Below are 21,020 nucleotides of genomic sequence, written 5' to 3' on the forward strand. Positions count from 1 at the left end.
GGAAGCTTTATAAGGCTGTGCCAATGCTGGGTGAACAATTCCAAAGCCAACATACAGACCCTGAATCAAAAGAGAAACACTACTTCCAAGAAAATGTAGACATTCTCTATTTTGTCTCCAAAAACCAATTGACTTGAGGTTAGTACCTATAAAGACATCAGTCCTAGAACAGCAGAGCCAACCAGAGTTAAATGAAATATCTGAGGACTTCACTGAGCTAGTTAAACACTATATAGTATAGTTATCCCAAATAAATTATTATTATTAACTGTTCATTTATTTAACAAATATTTATTGAACGCCTACTGTACATAGGGAATTATTATAAGGTTTGGGATAACACTTAAAGTCCTTCATAGGAGACAGACAATAAGCAAAACAAACTACCCTCAGAAAACAAACAAATATATATATATATATATACACACACACACACACACAAACACACACACAGTTGTTTTTAATTCTATATATATATAATAAATGGTATTAAGTAATATGAAAAAATGAATCATAAAATTAGGACATAGAGTTCTAAAGAGTGATTTTAACTTAAACAGGGTGATCAGAATTGGGCTCATGGGAACACGACATTTAGGTAAAGATCCAACAGAGGTGAGTGTGTTGGGCATGCAAATACCTGGAGAAAGATACTCTAGGTAAAAGAAACCCTTACTGGACATTTGCTCCTGTCCAAAATGTCCACTGAGACATTTGTTTCACAAAAAAAGGCCTCTGAAATTTGGTCCTAGCAGAAGCAATCATGAGCATGTGTTATCCATGCCAAATGGTCCTTGATATTTGGTCCTGTGAAAAAGATCTGTGCTTAGAAAATGTTCCTGGGGCCCTGGCCAGTTTTGCTCAGTGGTTAGAGCATCGGCCCACAGACCAATGAGTCCCAGGGCATGTATGTTGGTTGCAGTTCGTCCCCGGCCCTGGTCAGGGTCGTACAGGAGGCAACTAGTCGATGTGTCCCTCTCATGTCAATGTTTGTTTCTCCCCCCCTCCCCCCCATACTCTATGTGAAGATAAATGGAAAAATATCCTCAGGTAAGAATTAAAAATATATATATAGAAAATGTTCCTGGGTTCAAATAGCCCATAATATTTACTTATACTCTTAGTTTACAGGATAAATACGTAAAAAATACTATCATGGTTTATTGGTTATTGCCAATAATGACCCTTCGTGCCTCAGTAGTCTAACTGGTAGTGGTTCAAGTGTTAGGTAGATGGGTCAGGGTTTGAATCTTGCAGAAGAGTGGGATTTCATTATCAAGGACCTTTTAGCATGGACCAAATGTCTCCAAGGACATTTTGACAGGATCAAATGTTCACTAATCGAAACAGCAATGAGAAAGCCCTAAAACAGGAGCAAACCAAAGGTTTGAGAATCTTAGGTAGACTGGCTTGGAAATAGTAAATGACAGGCAAGTCAGTAGGAGATAAAGTCAAAGAGGTAACAGGACCCATCATGTAGGACCCCATAAGGCAGTGTAGAAACATAAGAGCTTTGGAACAACCTCATCTGTCTAAGCAAAGTTCTGGAACTGTGTTGAGTTCAGATTCTGGGGAAGAGTTAGGGTAGAAGCAGGGAGATAAGTTGCTGCCATAATCCAAGTGAGACATGACGATGACAGGGACCGGGGGACATGGTGAGAAGTGGTCCAGTTCGGACATACTTTTGAGGTAGAGATAACAGCATTTATTTTGACATATAAGAGTGAGGTATGAGAGAAAAAGGAGTAACCATAGATGGAGATGGCTACAGAAGAGCATATTTTGAAGGGAAGATCCATACTTTTATTTTGGACACAATGAATCTGAGCATTAGACAAGCAAGTGGAGAAAGTCCAGCCATGACTGGAATGATCATATCTTAGAATCCTCGTGTATTCCCCACAACAAAGTAGTAAAGACTAGGCATACAATAATCAACAAATACACACACATTGCCTCATTTAATCCAACACATTAATAACAACCAGCATCTTTATAAATATAGGTGTAAGTAAAATTTCTATAATAAAATGTCTGGTTTACATTAACATTTATTTTACACATTTCAAGGTAATTACCTCCTGTTCTTGGTAATGCTACATCCCACCTCTTTCAAATAACTTTGCTTAAGGTACATTTTTTTTTTTTTTTTTATCCTCACCCGAGGACATTTTTCCATTTTTTTGCTCAGGTAGAGTGGGGGGGAGAGAGAGGAACAGAGAGAGAGAGAGAGAGAGAAACATCGATGTGAAAGAGACACATCGAGTGGCTGCCACCCGCACAACCGACCAGGGCCGGGGACAAACTGCAACCGAGGTACATGCCCCTAGCGCGAACCGAACCCAGGTCTCTCAGGACCGCAGGTCGACGCTCTAACCGCTGAGCCAAACCGGCCAGGGCTTAAGGTACATTTTTTTCTTTTAATCCTCACCCAAGGACATCGACGTGAGAGGGATACATTGACTGGTTGCCTCCTTTAAGACCCCGAACAAGGCGGGGGATACTGCAACCGAGGTACGTGCTCTTGACCAGAATCGAACCCTGGACTCTTTGGTCCACAGGCCAATGCTCTACCGCTGAGCCAAACTGGCCAAGACACATTTTTTTTTCTTAAAGCAACAATACTTTGATTGTTACTAAGTTACAAACACTACTGAATGACATTATAAGTAGATGGATACCTTGGCTGAACTGTGGACTCACTAACAGCTTGAAGCCTTTTCTGCAAACAGTGGATCTCTGCCCCATAGTTTTCTTCAGTTTCTTTCCATTGTTGCCGCAAAGAGGATATGAGGTTTTCTAATTCTTGAACTTGACCTTCAAGTTGTTTAATTTTTTCGATATCTTGCAGAGTAGATAACTTGCTTTTATGACTGATATCTAAGACATATAAACAGAAGAAAACATACATTTAATAAAATTCTTAGTGAATACTACAATCACTTCCTTGTGCATGAAGAGAATATTCATTCTTCTTTGAAAAAATAATGCTTTTTAGTACTAATAACTCAGGTTTCAATTTAAACTTATTTTGACTGTAAAAATCAGAATACATGAATAGTGTAATTCAAGATCATTTCTATCTTTATAACTATAGTACCCCTAAGTCCACCATTTTTATGTCTTTTAATTGAAAACAATTTAGAATCACAGAATGTAAGCAGTTGGGAAGGGATCAAAGAGATGAATCCAAACCTTTTGTTTTGAAGATGGGAAAACTGAGACCAGAAAAGTTATAATGAAATGCCCCAGGTCATTAGGTTGTCTCAAATTTTTAAGTAAAAAATCAAATTACTGAATATTTGGTATAAAAGTACCACACTGTGGTATATAATCAAAATTTACCAAGGTCTTGCAAATCAGTCATCTGAGAATGGGCTGGTAAAAATTCTGTCTCCTCCTTTGGTAGGTTTTCCTCTGCACATTTAAATCTCACATGATCCGTCTGCTGTCCCTGAATCTATCAAAAATAACAGAAGAAAAGCAGTGACATAAATATATGATCTAGTACCTGGAAAACCACATTACAGCAACTTAACATTACAATTTTTTTTTTTCAAAATCACCTAAAATTGTGATACTCTGATATAAACATTTTCCCTTCTAAGTTATTCCATATTCTCTTTTGACACAGTGATTTACATCCTATTCCCTTCATAGCTCTGAAATTACATTATTTAAGTACAATGTTCTTTCATATCTAGGAAGAAATTCATTTTACTACAAAAACAGGAACTGTACAGAATTTTAGTATAATGCTTATAACAGGGCATATTTATATGACTTGGTCTTTGAAATTTCAACCCATACACAGCAAATTTTATATTACCAGGTAATATAACTCTTACTCATCTCTGGATATTACTTATGTGCAACCTGGTAACTAACTAATAGTATGCTGCTCTTTATGCAAAAGGAATGAACATAATAAAACAGATAAATCTCAGCTTATTTCCTTAGCTATTAAAACTAGGAAGCAATATGTCAGATGCATATGTGTATTTAGTCTTTCATCAAATATTTAATAATCACCTATTATGTGGTCAGTACTATGACAAGAGAGAATAAGAATACAAACTCAGCAAAAATATGATATATCTGCCCTCAAAGACTTTATCAACTAATTGGGGGGCAATGATGGAGAAGACAGATGTGGAGCTGAGTAATTATGAAGGAAGTAAAATGTAACTTGTGCCTCAATTATTTGGGGCCATGATTAGGAAAGGCAATAAGGAAGAACAAGTAAGCATTTGTGAAAGAATGACTTATTCTGTAAGTACTGAAGACAATGGTCTTGTTTAAAGGGGTTTGATTTGGGTGAGGATAGGAAAAATACACTAGATAGATAATATATCAAGGCCCTGGCAAGTTTGGCTCAGGAGTTAGAGCATTGGCCCGCCGGAGTTTGGTTCCCGCTGGGGCATGTACCTCTGGTTGCACTTTGTCCCCAGCCTCAGTTGGGGTCGTGTGGGTGGCAACCACTCAATGTGTCTCTCTCATGTCGATGTTTCTCTCTCTCTCTCTCTCTCTCTCTCTTCCTCTTTCTCCCTCCCACTCTATCTGAACAAAATGTCCACGGTGAGAATAATAAAGAAAAAGATATATCAAGATTACTGAGCAATTTAAAAGCAAGATTAAGAGACTGGACTGCTAAAGCAGATGAACAAATGTACTACAGAAACAGGTAAACAATAGGATAAAAGCTACTTCCCACGAAGGCTGTTTTAGTTGGTTACTACTCTTACCAAGTCCTCTACCCGACTCTTACCCCCTTGAGTACCCTGCAACAGAGGACCTTGCCTCTTACTTCCTCCAAAAATAAAGTTCATCAGGTAAATCCTTCAGCTTCCAGCCCAGACTTTCTATATCTTAATTCACTCAGCAAACATTTATCAGGCCTTCATCATGTGCTAAACAAAGCACTGTGCAAGGAAGAGGAATTAAAAATAAAGATAGGACTCCCTGATTCTGAAGGGTTTTGAACTAGTGGCAGAGGCAGAAGAATAAACAAATAAATGTAATAAAATAAAAATAATGTGATACAAATGCAAGTTTGTATAAGGAACTATGGGAAGAGAGAAAAAAGACAGTAGGGTATTTAAAATAATGGAAAAAGGTAAGTACAACAAGCAAAGGCTTGTAAAGATGCTGAGAATGGAGGCAGAAATGTCTAAGTCTAGGAAGTCAGGTAAAGAAGATGATATAGAGAAAGTAACATTTGAACCAACTGGAAGAACAAGTAGGAACACATCAAGCAGAATGGAGGGGGACAGGCAGTGTGAGGCAGAAAGAATAGCATGCAAAAAAGCCCAGGACTGTGAAAGATTAGGGTGCATTTGGAAAACTATTTAGTATGGCTAAAATGGGGAGCAGGTTTAGAACATGAGGCTAAGGGGTTAGGCAGTGGTGTACAGTGGTGTACTTCAGTGCTGACCAATCTCACCCAAGCTCTGGGATGCCTCTCTCTGCAGTTGTAGCTAACTTGCTGGGTTAAAATGTGAAGTTCACTTCTCCCCGTTGTGTAGAAAAGAGTTAACATAGCAGTTGTGAGATTGCTTATCTCTTTTAGAAAGGCCTGCTTGCAAGTTTGACCTTTGGTTGCCAACTGGGACCTTAGCTGCTAAACAGTAGCCTACATTAAAATAAAACTTTCCCTAAATGGTAAGAATGCTTCATGCCTTGACTGTGCAAACACAATGGTTTATGCTGAACACATTCTTTCCTTCTAGAAGTCTGGATTTGGTATGTGCTGGGCAGAAGATGCCTGCATGACCAATATCTAATTTAAAAAAAAAAACAAAAAAACAATAACCATGGAATCCTAGTCTTAGGTGAGCCTCCTTAATAGACAACACTTAGCACATACTCTCACAACTTATTGCTATAGAAATTAAGTGTGTCCTGCGACTCCACTAGGAGAGGATTTTAGAAGTTTGTCCCTGCTTTCCTCCAGACTTTGCCGCATGAGCCTTTTCAAATCTTTCCAAGATTGATTTTCCTTTCATTCTTTTGCTATACTAAATCTCATCATTGAGCACAACAGTATGTTGAATCCTAAGTCCTTCTAGCAAATCATCACTGAATCTAAAGGTGGTCTTTGGGACTCTCAACCCACCTATACTTTGTGCCTCATTATGTACACATCTAAGGTACAAGTTACATTGATACAGGGAGTAAAAATACAATGAGTCATCTTGGCCCTGTTTCTCTCCTTTCCTTACGCATAAACTGACTATCAAATTCTTTAGGCTCTTCCCTAAAATATCTTATGAATTGGCTCTTATTCTCTTCTACCTCCCACTACCATCAGATTAATCTCCCTAAAAGTTCAACTTCCTGATGTCTATCTAGCCCATAGTCACAAATTTCCAACAACTTTTCAATGTCTACAAGATAAAAGTTCAGCCTAGCATTCAAAGTTTGGTGTAGTCTATCTCCCTAAAGTTATTTATTTATTTTATATCTTCACCTGAGGACATTTTTCCATTTTTTTTTGTTCAGATGGGGGCGGGGGGGACATCGATGTGAAAGGGACATATCGAGAAGCTGCCACCCGCACGACCAACCAGGGCTGGGGACAAACTGCAACCGAGGTACGTGCCCTTAGCGGGAACCAAATCCGGGTCTCACTGGACCGCAGGCCGATGCTCTAACCGCTGAGCCAAACCAGCCAGGGCAATCCTCCCTAATTTTAGAGCCCATCACTCTCTTGGCAAAATGTCCCAATATATTACACCCACACCTCCAAGACTTTGATCACATCACCTCTCCCACCCGGAACAGTATTCTCCCTTCCTTTCCTTATGTAAGCTACACATCTTTCATGGTCCAATTCAAATACCACTTCCTCCAAGAAATCTTCCTTAATTATTATCATTTACCTGTTCCTTTAAATTAGAAACTACTTCTCTTTTAAACATTTCTTTTTTTTTTAATCCTCACCCGAGGACATTTTTATCCCTGATATTTTGTTCATATATAGTAGGAGGGAGAGAGAGGAAGAGAGAGAAACATCGATGTGATAGGGACACATCGAGTGGTTGCCACCCACATGACCCAAAGAGGGCCGGGGACAAACTGCAACCGTAGTATGTGCCCTTAGCAGGAACCAAATCCGGGTCTCACTGGACCGCAGGCCGACGCTCTAACCGCTGAGCCAAACCGGCCAGGGCTCTTTTAAACATTTAATTAAATGTTGTCTTGGATAACTATTTCATACATGTACATCATAGCTTTTGAATTAGTTTATAAAGTCCATCAATTTGTGAATTCTTTCAGTCTAGTGACTTTATGTTGTGTATTGCTTTATTCCCAGTACATATAGAACAATCTGGCATATAATTAGCAAGTCAAAATTACTGGATAGGTAACTGAATGAAAACAAAGTATATACCTTTCATTCCTTTTATACTCCCTTCAGAGTATGCTGCAGTACATTGGAAGATCAAGGGTTAGGGGAGAAAACTGTTTAGAATAATCCCCAACTTTTAGTTAAATGTAATTTTTCAAAACTGAGAAGAGAGGCCCTGGCCAGTTTGGCTCAGTGGTCGAACGTTGGCCTACGGAATAGAGAGTCTCAGGTTCGGTTCCTGCTAGGGGCACGTACCACAAAAAACAAACAAACAAACAAAAAAAACTGAGGCGAGGAGAAACTGGTTTAAAGGGAAGAAATTAATAAATTCAAATTTTAATATGTTCATTGAGATATACTTAAAGGATATTCCAGTATAGACATATCCAATAGCTAAGGACTCTGCGTCTCACGAGTAGGAACTGATCTAAGGATGGAGGTCCGAAAGCTGTGAAAGTGGACGCGAGCAGTGTGCAGCATGTCCTTGGGGACTATAAACAGGTGGGCAGAGCCCACACTGAAGACTTAAAAAGCTACAGAACTGAAGTCACAGAAGCTAAGGAAAGAAAATATTCTAAGAAAGCAGCAAATAATACAAAGTCAAAAAATTACACAATTAGAAAGAAAACTAGTTCAAGCTACACTGAGCATGTGTTTAATACCTAAGTGGAGGCATGCCTTTGGAAGCTACAGAACTGTTTGGGGACCAGTTTTATTCTTGTTGTTTTTCTACTTGTTTCCCAATTAAAAATAATAATCTTTTATTTTTAATACTTCTCAACATTTTTAAAAACGAAAGACTACAGAAAATTGATCCATTTAAAGAATTAACAACACTAGGCTCCCATTCCTAAGTGTGGCAACATCAGGATAAAGCTGAGCAGCCTCTGTCCCCTTTCGATGACGTATGTTTTCCCCAGGCTTCACTTTTCAGCTTTCACTTGGTCTTCTTTTTTTTTTTTTTTTATCCTCACCCGAGGACATTTTTCCATTTTTTGTACAGACAGAGTGGGAGGGAGAGAGAGGAAGAGAGAGAGAGGGAAACATCGATGTGAAAGGGACACATTGAGTGGCTGCCACCCGCACGACCAACCAGGGCCGGGGACAAACTGCAACCAAGGTACATGCCCTTAGCGGGAACCGAACCCGGGTCTCTCCGTACCACAGGCCGACACTCTAACCGCTGAGTCAAACCGGCCAGGGCTCAGTTGGTCTTCTTTATGAGCTAAGCTTGTGTAGAAATTTATGTCTATGATCTCTGACATCCACGTCCTCTTCCCTCCCCAAAACTCCAATAAAATGATAGTGAAGAATCTTTAAAAGGCATAAATCCATAATAAACAATAAGAGAAAAGATCATGAAAGATTTCATACAATTTCCGAAGTACAGAAAAGGGATGCAAGAGCTAGAGCTGACTAAGCAAGGTGTAGGAAGCAGCAGCCTAGAGCACACACAAACAGTTCAGGAGACAGTTTACTTACCTAGCAGAACTGTAGAAAAACTGCTTGAAAAGAAATTTGACACATATAACACTGTGTGAAACACATTAGCTGTGTTCTACACAACTAAACTATTTACCATTTTTCTCTAACAGGGGTGGAGAACATCTGGCCTGCGGGTGGTATAAGGCCTTCGAAGTCGATACCATCTAACATCACATGCCTCACGAAATTAGCCTGACCAAATATAGCAGGCTAGTTTTTAAGTTGATAATTCTGTATGGCCCCTGAAGAATGTTATAAATATCCAAATGGCCCTTGACAGAAAAAAGGTTCCCCACCCCTGCTCTAAAACATACCAGACCCATTGCTTTAGAGTTATATGTAAAATTTTAAATGCAAAACTTTCACAAAGTTTACAGTTTGACATTTTATATATATATTTTACTTTATTATGACTTCAAAACCTCTCTAAAGGAGTAAATAGCATTCGACTTACAGAGATTTCTTCCACTCACTGACACTATAAATACATGTCACCTTTGCTTCATCTCCTTTTTCATGTTCATTTATTTAAAAAATGTTTGGTTAATGAAGCTTACAAAACAGCAAGTAATACAATAAATGCAAACATTAATATACATTTTCCATTTCACAGACCTTACTTAATCTTGTCTGAAGTATCAAAAGTTTGTTGTATTCTTCTGTTACTTTGTTGAGAAGACTTTGCATATTTTCTTGAAAATCTAGACAATAAATAATTGTAATAATTTTACTCTATAGAAAACGTCTGCTTCTTTCAATAAATATTATTCATCTACTCATTATTCATATGTCTGCTGGAAGTAAACTTCATATATTTAGTAATAAAAAACTAAATTCTCATTAATGTAAAACAGCTGCTACAAAAATAATGACAATTTCATATAAAATGTTAATTTCTCTTGGTATTCATTAATTTGTACATATTTTGTTCAAATAGACAGGTGTAGCCTGGCTGGTGTGGCTCAGTGGCTGAGCATTGACCCATGCACCAAGAGGTCACCAGCTCGGTTCCCAGTCAGGGCACATGCCCAGGTTGTGGGCCCAGTCCCCAGTGGGGAGCATGCAGGAGGCAGCCGATTGATGTTCTCTCTCACTGACATTTGTATCTCTCTCTCCCTCTCCCTTCTTCTCTCTCTAAAATCAATAAAGAAAATAAATTCAAATAGAAGTAAAAAAATTTTATCTGTCAAAAGACAACAAAAAATTAATTAAGGGTGTAATTTATAAAAATAAACTATATAGGATTCCTATTTAAAAAGATTTTGTCTTCTCATTGTTTTTAAAAGAAGAAAATGTGCCCTGGCCGGTTTGGCTCAGCAGCTAGAGCGTCGGCCTGTGGTCCAGAGGGACCCAGGTTTGGTTCCCACTAAGGACATGTAACTTGGTTGCAGTGTGGGTGGCAACAACTCAATGTGTCCCTTTCATGTGGATGTTTCTCTCTCTCCCCCTCCCACTCTATCTGAACAAAATATGGAAAATTGTCCTTGGGTGAGAATTTAAAAATAAATAAATAAAGAAAAATAAAAAAAGAAAATGCCACTGACATAACCTTTTTCTTTTCTTTTTTTAAATCCTCACTCAAGAACATTTTTCCATTTTTTTATTCAGACAGAGTGGGAGGGATAGAGAGGAAGACAGAAACATCAATGTGAAAGAGACACATTGAGTGGCTGCCACCCGCACGACGACCCAACCAGGGCCGGGGACAAACTGCAACTGAAGTACGTGTCCTTAGCGGGAACTGAACCTGGGTCTTTCTGGACTGCAGGCTGACGCTCTAACTGCTGAGCCAAACCAGCCAGGGATGACATAACCTTTTTCAATAAATACAGTAATTTTTAAAGGTTTGGATCTATGTTATAAAATTAAGGAAAGAATTATAATCAAGAAAAGATAGGAATAGGGGATAAAGACACATGAAGACTTGTGGACAGCTCCCACTCTCTTTATATTATCATTATTGCATTATAGAAATAAAAATGTATATTAAATAAGATTTCATGAATCTGAAATAAAGACACGATATTAAGATGATGAACTTAATTAATTGGTTAAATGACTAAATGATGACTGAAGATAAAAGTTTATCATCAACTGACTTGAGAAAATTAAATACTCTGATTAATAATGTGGTAAGCTTTTATTACCTTGAATTTCATATCTACAATCTTGCAATTCTATTTCTTGATTTCCAGAAGTATGGACACCAGAACTCTCTCTCTCTTCTACATTTACTTTGCATTTTAAAGTAGGAGTATGTTCACCAAGGACATTGCAAAAAGTCTGTTAACAACAAAAGTGGGTATTTTACAGAATTAATATTTTGATTTCTTCCTCTAAATATCATTAAACATTATTTTCCTACATGTAAAAGACAGTCAAAATAACAAAAAAAAATCAGTAAGAAAACACTCTTTCATACACCAATGCATCAATATGCAAAACAAATAATCAAGTTTAAATCTCTTTATAGGACATGGAATTCTTCCTTAGATCAAAAAAATATTGATAATCATCAGTGAATGAAACTAGAACTTTTTCTGCTTCTTTCTAATAATGAATATATCTTGTACTTTTCTAGCTTGGCTCCTATTCTGATGTTATCTCTGTAATGTCAACTACCCTTGAAAAAAACACCTGAAAAAAAAGATAAAAGTTAAAAAATGATGACTGGAAAGCAGTCTATAAATTTTATAGAAATTATAACACATCAAGTAGATTATAGTCATACACTTTTCTAGAACATACGAGAGTAGTTTTCTGTGGTTTATACACACAAAAGTTAAAAATATTGGACACATTATTCTGTTGTTTTCCTCCTGAACAATAGATAATTCTATCATAATTTAAAATATATGCCCCACCCTGGCCAGTTTGGCTCAGCCGTTGGAGCATTGGCCCGCAGACCAAAGATTCATGGGTTCAATTCCAGTCAAGGGCACATATCTCGGTTGTGGTTTGGTCCCCAGCCCTGGTCGGGGTTGTGAGGGAGTCAACCAGTCGATGTGTCTCTCTCACATTGATGTTTCTCTCTCTCTCTCTCTCTCCACCTCCCTCCCTCCTTCCCACTCTATCTGAAGATAAAAAAATATTCTCAGGTGAGGATTTAAAAAACAAAAAAGTTAAACTAAGGCCGGCACCAAGATACATCATCATCAAAATGAAAAGCATCAAGAGAAAAGAAGTTAGTTACCTACAAGGGAGCTCCCATAAGACTGTCAGTTGACATCTCAAAAGAAATTTTGCCTGCCAGAGGGAGTGGCAAGAAATATTCAAAATGATGAAGAGCAAGAACCTACAACCAAGATTATTCTATCCTGCAAAGATATCATTTAGAATTGATGGGCATATAAAGAGTTTCCCAGACAAGAAAAAGTTAAAGTAGTTCATCACCACCTTACATGAAATGTTGAAGGGTCTTCTTAAAGAAAAAGATAAAAGATATGAACAATAAAAACGTATCTATCAACAATTAAATCTACAAACAAAATGAACAAGCAGAACAGAAACAGACTCAGAGATACAGAGAACATTTTCACCATAGTCCCTAAATTGGAATTTTATATCAGAATTGATAGAAACTTGAGTGATCAATTTATAGGTGAAGAGAGGATTCAGAAAGATAAAATAATTCATCCACAGCAACATCAATTATTAGTGACAAAACTAGGTTTCAAGACAAATTATAGAGGTCCCTTCCATTACAAAAAACTGATTCATATTTTAACTTGATATTAAGGGTCAGGTAAAGACATTAACAAAAAAATACAAAGTCAGTTTATAGATTAAACCTTGTGACTTGGCCCTCTTTCCATATTTACTGACTTATCAACAATAAATATGAAAGGACAATGCCTGAATCCTTCGGTGGAGGTGGAGGCTGAAGAGTAGCTGAATAAAAAAGTTCTTTGGTGTGGTTATTTCTGTCCTTTATTTTCTTGGCTAATCCTCACCAAGGATATTCTTCCACTGATTTATTTTAGATAGAGCAAAAGGGAAGGGAGGGAAAGAGAGAGAATCATTGATGTGAGAGAGACCCATGGACTGACTGCCTCCTTCACAATCCTGACCCAGGCCAGGGATGGAACCTGCAACGCAGCTGTGTACCCTTGACCAGGAATTGAACCCTTGACCCTCTGGTCCGTGAGCTGATGCTCTAACTGCTGAGACAAACTGGCCAAGGCTCTGTCCATTTTTCCCTCTCTATACTGTACTTTGAATTATTCTATTGGTAATCAGAATCAGTAATGTAGCTTTACCTGTCCCAACTAAACTACCCTTCTCCCCCTTCAATTTCAAAATTGCTAGGATAGAGATCAGGGAGGACCTGAAGCAGGTATTTTAAATTTTAAACTATTTCAAATATGCAGAAAAATACTTTATTACCTTTAATAAATACTAATATTTTGTCATATTATCTCCACATTTTTATAAGAAATTAAGCATTACATATAGATTTAAGCTCTGTGCCCCATTTCATTCACTTCTCTCTCTGCCCAAAGGTGATTAATCTAGCATGTGTGGTTTTATACTTTTTTCTGTTGAGATTTATTGACATTAGTACACATATCAAACACTGGTGGTGTTCTATTAAATGAATATGCCGCAATTTGTTTATTCATTTGCCCAGAGATGAAAATCTCAGTTGTTTCCAATTTTTAACTTATTATAGACTTTCGCAATAAATATATCTGGCTGTGCGCACATGTGAGCCTATCTAGAAGTAAAAGAGTGCACTGTGTGATGCACATGGTATCTTCAATCTTGCCAAGCTGCTTCTCAGGTAGTATACACTCTCACCAGCAGTGTATAAGAGCTTCTATTTTACCTCATCTTCACAAATATAATTATAATTAGTATAAATAGAGTTTTCAGTTTTTTTACTCAACCACCAAAATAGGCAGGGGCAGGAAACAGACCTGCTTGAGGTTCTATTGGTCCATTTTCTTATTAGCTGTACTTGTTCTCTGTTCTATTGCTGAGATAATTTACCTGAATTTCTTCTGTTTCAAAGTTATTATCAGGAAAAAAATCTTAAATTGCTCATTTTAAACTTAAAAACTCAGGAATCTTTCCTATGTGCAGTACTGACATAAGATAGCAGGGAAAGCTAAATTGGATGATTCTGCTTATCTAATCAATAGTAACTTAAAATGGAACATTTCTTGTCTAGAAGTACTTGTTTAGTATCTTACCTGTGTAAAATAAGAACATTCTTCAGATATTGCCTTGCGAAGTTTTCCAATGAGCATTTGTAAAGGCTTTACTTCATCTTCTATTAGAGAAGATATTGCAATAAGACATTCAATTTACATATTAAATACTATTATCATGGTAAACCTATGTCACCTGGAAGCTTCTCTGCAATGACCAGTTTTATGAGATGAACACACTACCTGCTGTGCAAGAGGGCAACTTTAAGATTAGTTTTAAATTCTTTCTTTCGCCCTGGCTGGTTTGGCTCAGCGGTTAGAGTGTTGGCCTGTGGTCCAGGGAGACCAGGGTTCGATCCCTGCTAAGGGCACGTACCTCGGTTGCAATTTGTCCCTGGCCCTGGTTGGTCGTGCGGTTGGCAGCCACTCGATGTGTCCCTTTCATGTCGATGTTTCTCTCTCTCTCTCTTTTCCTCTCTCTCCCTCCCACTCTATCTGAACAAAAAATGGAAAAATGTCCTCAGGTGAGGATAAAAAAATAATAATAATAAAAAATAAATAAGTAAATTCTTTATTTCTTTCAAAGTTATTTTCTACTGCTTAATGTTAACTGTTTCAGACAATTTGTAGGATTTTTTATTTTTATCCTACAAAATGATATAAAGCCAAGACAATTTTTTTTTACTGCAACCCAATACAAGAAATAAATCATGGCCCTGGCCGGTTTGGCTCAGCGGTTAGAGCGTTGGTCTGTGGTCCTGAGAGACCCAGGTTCGGTTCCCGCTAAGGGCACGTACCTCGGTTGCAGTTTGTCCCCGGCCCTGGTTGGGTCGTGTGGGTGGCAACCACTCGACGTGTCCCTTTCACGTCGATGTTTCTCTCTCTCTCTCTCTCCCTCCCTCCCACACTCTATCTGAACAAAAAATAGAAAAAATGTCCTCGGGTGAGGATAAAAAACAAACAAATAAATAAATAAATCATGTATCATGACCTATTATATACATCCATGTAAAACTGAAACAAAAATGTCATAAATCAATATTTACTCTTTTTTTTTTTTATCCTCACCCGAGGATATTTTTCTTTTTTTTTTGTACAGATAGAGTGGGAGGGAAAGAGAGGAAGGAGAGAGAGAGAGAAACATCGACGTGAAGGGACACATCGAGTGGCTGCCACCCGCACGACCAACCAGGGCCGGGGACAAACTGTAACCGAGGTACGTGCCCTTAGCGGGAACCGAACCCGGGTCTCTCCGGACCGCAGGCCGACGCTCTAACCGCTGAGCCAAACTGGCCATGGCTCAATATTTACTCTTTCTACATGCCGTGCACTCCAGCATTTTCTGTTTTACTCCACTCTTTTATTTATTTATTTTTAAATGCTGGTCGTCACTCACTGAACTGATTCATTATCACCCATTAATAACCTGCAGTTTGGAAAACAATGGACAGATTCTTTCTGAAGAGGATACATGCTTAGAATCTTATTAAATTCAAACCCAAAGAACTCTTGAAGTAAAAAAGTGTGGTATTCTTATTTAAGCCACTCTTTAAATTCTGCTTTGTTCAACAGAGCAATTCCATGGGACAAACTCATGAACCACCTCCTTCACATAGGCAAATCTGTCAAGAGTGGAGGCCTAGAGATACCTTGAACAGAAGATGTCTATTTAAATCCACTTAAGGCTATTTAAATGTTGCTTCCTATAGAACCATGTAAGACACTCAGTAGTCCCAGGCCACCTCATTCCTATCCTTCACCTCAAATGACTTGATTTCCAAATCTTTATCTTGAGCCTTTCCTCTTGAATTTCAGACTTCTTATTTTCAACTGCCTACTGGATATCTCTTTTTCCAAGTCAATCCATATTTTTAACTCATTATGTTCCAAACTGAATTTATTATTTTCCCCACAAATCTGGTCTGCATCCTCTTCATGATTAGTTGCCCTGGATACAGTTATCCAAGCTAGAAACTCAGGGGTCAATCTGATTCCTCCCCCTTTTACTGCTAACATTAACTGCAGACTATAGTCTACTTCTTTACTCTTGAACTTTCCTTGTCATCCTCAATGACACTTAGTTCAACAACTTTTTTTTTTTATCCTCACCCGAGGACATTCCCCCACTCTTTGTCCAGAGAGAATGGGAGGGAGAGAGAGAGAGAGAAAAAAAACATTGACGTGAAAGGGACACATCGAGTGGCTGCCACCCGCACGACCCAACCAGGGCCGGGACAAACTGCAACCGAGGTATGCAAAACTTAAACATGCTTCATGCCCTGGCCAGTTTGGCTCAGTGGTTAGAGCGTCGGCCTGCGGTCCGGAGAGACCCGGGTTCGGTTCCCGCTAAGGGCACGTACCTCGGTTGCAGTTTGCGCCCGGCCCTGGTTGGTCGTGCGGGTGGCAGCCACTCGATGTGTCCCTTTCACGTCGATGTTTCTCTCTCTCTCTCTCCCTTCCTCTCTCTCCCTCCCACTCTATCTGTACAAAAAATAGAAAAATATCCTCGGGTGAGGATAAAAAAAAACAAACATGCTTCATTAGGGTATATAAAGCTATTTCTGATCAAGCTCCTGCCAATAATTTGGGCTTTATACCCCACTATTTTTTCACACACCTGGAACTCTCAATTCTCTAAAATGCATGCGGTCTCTCACACTTCTCTGTTTAAATCTTAGGAGCCTGCCCTAAAATTCCAACCTCCCTACTCCTGCCCACTGCCTCCTCACCCTACCCATCCTCAAGGCAGACTAGACGTTTGCCTCTCTCCTACCAATTCTTTCTACTCATTCTTCTATTACAGAAAGTGTCCTTCTGTTTTCTAACAGTTTATTTCATATTGCTTTCCCACTGGATTCTGGCTTCCTGTGGAAAAATATTTCAGATTTCTTAAGCACTTAAAAAACGAATAAATCCAAGACTGGGATATAGTTACCTTCCTCTAGGGGTTCTAAGACAAGAACAGAATCACAGGATGGTGGCCTCTAAATGATCATCATTTTCTTTATAGTACTTATAATTTTGTCAAAAATCATTTACCTGTTTCTTGTGTTTTTATATTCTGTAGCTCTAACTGGTGCATTTTCTGAAGTTCCTTGATCTTTTCCTCTTGAGCATAAGTAAGTTCCTCTTTAAGACTGCAAAGAGCTTTATCTTTTTCATTTTCCATGCATTCACGAACCTGATCCACATGAGTTGAATAAACCAGAGAGAGGCATATACGTTGTGCTTCCATCTGTAGCCTTAAATCATTCTTAAAAGTGAATGTAAATACATATTAGAAAAATTTTAACTGACAAATCAAAAAATTTAACTTCTATTTTCTTGCATGTACTGACTACAATGGGGAAAATACATGAAATTACAGTTTAAAAATTCATGTAAGAAAAGTGAAGTCTAATTTTTTTCTCCCTTTTCATTCAGAAGCATTGATCTACTTGTCTTTTTCAAGAAAAGTAGCACAATGTTTTCATTAGCTCAACTTTATGGTAAATTTTGATATTTGATATGGTTTCATCTTTGATTTGCTTAAAAATAATATTTTAAATGTAAAGAAATACAAATAATAATGTAATAAACATTTATGTATTCACACTGCAAATGAACAAATACTAACTTTTTTTTTTTTTTTTTTTTTTACTGATTTTAGAGAGAGAGGAAGGGAGAGGGAAAGAGAGACAAACATCAATGAGAAAGAACAACGATCGACCTCCTCCTGCATTCCCCACACTGGGGATTTGGCCAACAACCTGGGCATGTGCCCTGACCAGGAATCAAACCAGCAACCTCTTGGTGCATGGGTCAATGCTCAACCACTGAGCCACACTGGCTGGACTTGTCTTCTTTCTTAAAAAATTTATTTTCTCCCAACACACTCTTGGTTTACAACAAAAATAAAAATAAAATTTAACCTACCGTATTCCCATACCTCCTTCCCCAGGGACAATCATTATCATGTATTAGTTGCAACTCCAGTCTACTACTTAATGCTGTCACTTCTCAATACAACTATGTACTATATTTAGTTTCCTAAAGAATTTACATAAATGGTGCAAAATGGTATTTATTTTACAAACTACTCTTCTCATTCAATATCCTTTTGAGAGTTATCCATGTAGATACAAATTATTTTAACATATAATAATAGTATACATGAATATACCACATATGATATAGTATATATGAATACACCAATCTGTCCACTTCCTTTCTGGAGATCAACTGGATTTCTAATTTTTTATATAAAAAAATGCTGCAATAAATTCTTATATACATTCTTATATCATGTACAAATGTTCTAGTGTTTTCCTAATGTAGTGGTTCTCAAACTTTAGCACGCATCAGATTCATCTGGAGTGCTTATTAAAACAGATTGCTGGGCCCCTCCTCCAGAAATTCTGGTTCTGGAGATCTGATGTGGGGTCTGAGAATTTGAATTTTAACCAGTTTCCAAGTAATACTGATGTTGTCGGTCAGGGACCACACTGAGAACCACCTAGAAATGTATTTTCTCAGTTGTAGCTAATGTACATTAACTGTATTAGATTTTACCATATTATTTTTTATATAATTATACCAATTTACATTGACATTAGCAGTGTGTGTATATGAGTACTCATCTCCCCCACAGCCTCACCACACTTTTTACTGAGAGACTTATTTTGTAATCTGATGGGTAGAAAATGCTGTTTTAGCCCAGCTGGTTTGGCTCAGTGGATTGAGCATCGTACCATGGACTAAGAGGTCCTGGTTTAATTCCTGGTCAGGGCACATGCCCAGGTTGCAGGCTCAACCCCTAGCAAGGGGTGTGTGGGAGACAGCCAATCGATATTTTTCTCTCACACTGTTCCTATCTCTCCCTTCCTCTCTCTAAAAAAAAAAAAAACAATGAAAACATTTTTAAAAATGCTGTTTTACTGTTATATCAATTTATAAAATTAAAAGTATCTTTTCATGTTTATTAGCCATTTTGGTTTCCTGTTCTGAGACACATATCTATACATATCATTTGTTCATTTTTATAATTTTGAACCTCTTCTTACGTTAGTATTCTTTACACCTTCTTGATATTAAACCTTGGTTTTTACTGTATGTGGCAAATATCTAATCCCAGTCCTTCAACTTGTTTTGTGGTATTTGTAAAACAGATAATGACACATTAATCTTTTCGTGTGTATTTTTGTCTTCATTAAAAGTCCTTCCTTTTTAAGATCCTACTTTCCTAACTCCCCACCCCAAATATCAAAAAGATATTTTCCAAAAAGCACTTAGTGAATACCAAACTTTTCCTGCTGACTTGGCTTCTTCTCTCATTTTACTCAAGTCTGCTCAAGTATCACCTCAGGTCTTCCCTGACCTGCCCTACATAATAAAAGAATGCACCACCCCACTTCTTGTAGATGCGTCCTCATACCATACTTTTGATTTTTAATTTATTCATAGTACTTATTACCACTTGACATGCTATACATTTGTTTTATTTAATGTCTAACTACTCTAAAATACAAACTTTATTCATTATTGCCTATTTTTACTCAATGTTATATCCACAGTGTCTAGAACAATAGAGGCTCATTAAATTATATTAAATAAGTGTTAATTTGCAGGGCCTCCACTTCCACATACTAAAATTTCACCAGTATGTGGATATGTTTCTGGGCTTTCCACTAAGCTCTACTGATCTACTCCTCCATCCCAGCATCAAAACCATATTGTCTATTATGATTTTTTAATGTCTTGCTATCAGATAAAATTAATTTTTCTAGGACTGTCTTGGCTGTTCTTATTTACTCCTCTATATCAATTTTAAAATCAGTTTTTCAAGATCCATGAAAAGCCTTATTGAAATTTTCATTGGAACTACAATGAATGTAAAGATTAATTTGAGAGAAATTAATTTCTATATTATACCTTTTCACTACCAATATGGTACATATTGCCATATAGGCAGGTCTTTAGGTACTTAAATGTTTTATAATTTTCTAAGTTCAAAACATCTTGTGTAGGGTTTAAAGTCTCTCTCTTCTGTTCATATCCTTTATTTATTTCTTGTCATACTGCATTGAATAGTAGCTACAAGACAATGTTAAAACAGTAAATAGTGGGCATCGTAGTCCTATACCTGATTTTAACAGAAATGCTTCTAAATTTTACCATTAGAAATGCTATTTGTTAAATATTTTTATTAAAAAATTTATCATAATCAAGAAATTTCTATTCCTGCTTCCTTAGTTTTCTTAAATTATACATGAATTGTTATAATTTTTATAAATTATTTTTCAGCATCCATTAAAATGACATGGGTTTTCTCTTACTATGAATATATGAATGTAGAGATTATATTAATAAATTTTTTAGATGTTGAACTGTATCCCATTCCTTGGGATAATTTGCTAATATTTTTTTTATGATTTTCTGCCACCATACTCTTGAGAGTAGTCTATAACTTTATTTTCTTGTACTGTTCTTATCAAGTCTTGATATCAATATTATATCAGCTTCATAAAATAAACTGGGTATCTTTTCTTCCTTCTCTTTTATCCTATTTCATTAAATGATTATATCCTTGTTCTTTGAAGAGTTGGTGCACCCAATTATAAATGGTCTCAGTGTAGTATCTTTGGTTGGAGTAGAATGTAAACTTCTATTTCAAATGGTTACTGGTTTATCTAGGCTTTGCCTTCTATTTGAGTTAGATCTGATCACTTCTCTTTTTCCAGAAAACCATCTAGTTTATCTGTATTTTCAAATTCATTGACATAGATTATTGATAGTATTTTATGATTTTAAAAATCTCTATACCTGTACTTAGGTTATTTTCTTTCTTCATTTTGTTCATAAGTGTGTTGTTTTTCCTTGATCATCTTCTCAGAGGTCTAATAACTAACTTACTAATCTTTTCAAAGAATAAGCTTTCAGTATCATTGAACCCTATCCTTCAATTGGTTATTCCAACTTTGCTTATTTCTCCTCTTAATTTTATATTTCCTTCCTTCTACTTTCTTTGAGTGTGTATACTTTGTTATTCTACT

At 37.1% G+C, this 21,020-nt stretch overlaps 1 protein-coding gene across 7 annotated transcripts in view; it reads right to left on the bottom strand.

The window, feature by feature from the left end:
* Positions 1 to 21,020, bottom strand: part of AKAP9 (A-kinase anchoring protein 9) — a 172,669-nt gene that overhangs the window by 104,705 nt on the left and 46,944 nt on the right. For all 7 annotated transcript variants that reach the window (XM_036247033.1, XM_036247035.1, XM_036247034.1 and 4 more), the window contains exons 9-14: positions 17,029 to 17,242; positions 14,032 to 14,111; positions 10,984 to 11,119; positions 9,452 to 9,537; positions 3,346 to 3,460; positions 2,682 to 2,880 (exon numbers count right to left, since the gene is read on the bottom strand). In XM_036247033.1, coding sequence (XP_036102926.1) covers positions 2,682 to 2,880; positions 3,346 to 3,460; positions 9,452 to 9,537; positions 10,984 to 11,119; positions 14,032 to 14,111; positions 17,029 to 17,242 — 830 coding nt within the window. The remainder of the gene's footprint in view (positions 1 to 2,681; positions 2,881 to 3,345; positions 3,461 to 9,451; positions 9,538 to 10,983; positions 11,120 to 14,031; positions 14,112 to 17,028; positions 17,243 to 21,020) is intronic.

This window comes from Molossus molossus, unplaced genomic scaffold, assembly GCF_014108415.1.
Source record: "Molossus molossus isolate mMolMol1 unplaced genomic scaffold, mMolMol1.p scaffold_m16_p_7, whole genome shotgun sequence".
Lineage (NCBI taxonomy): Eukaryota > Metazoa > Chordata > Mammalia > Chiroptera > Molossidae > Molossus > Molossus molossus.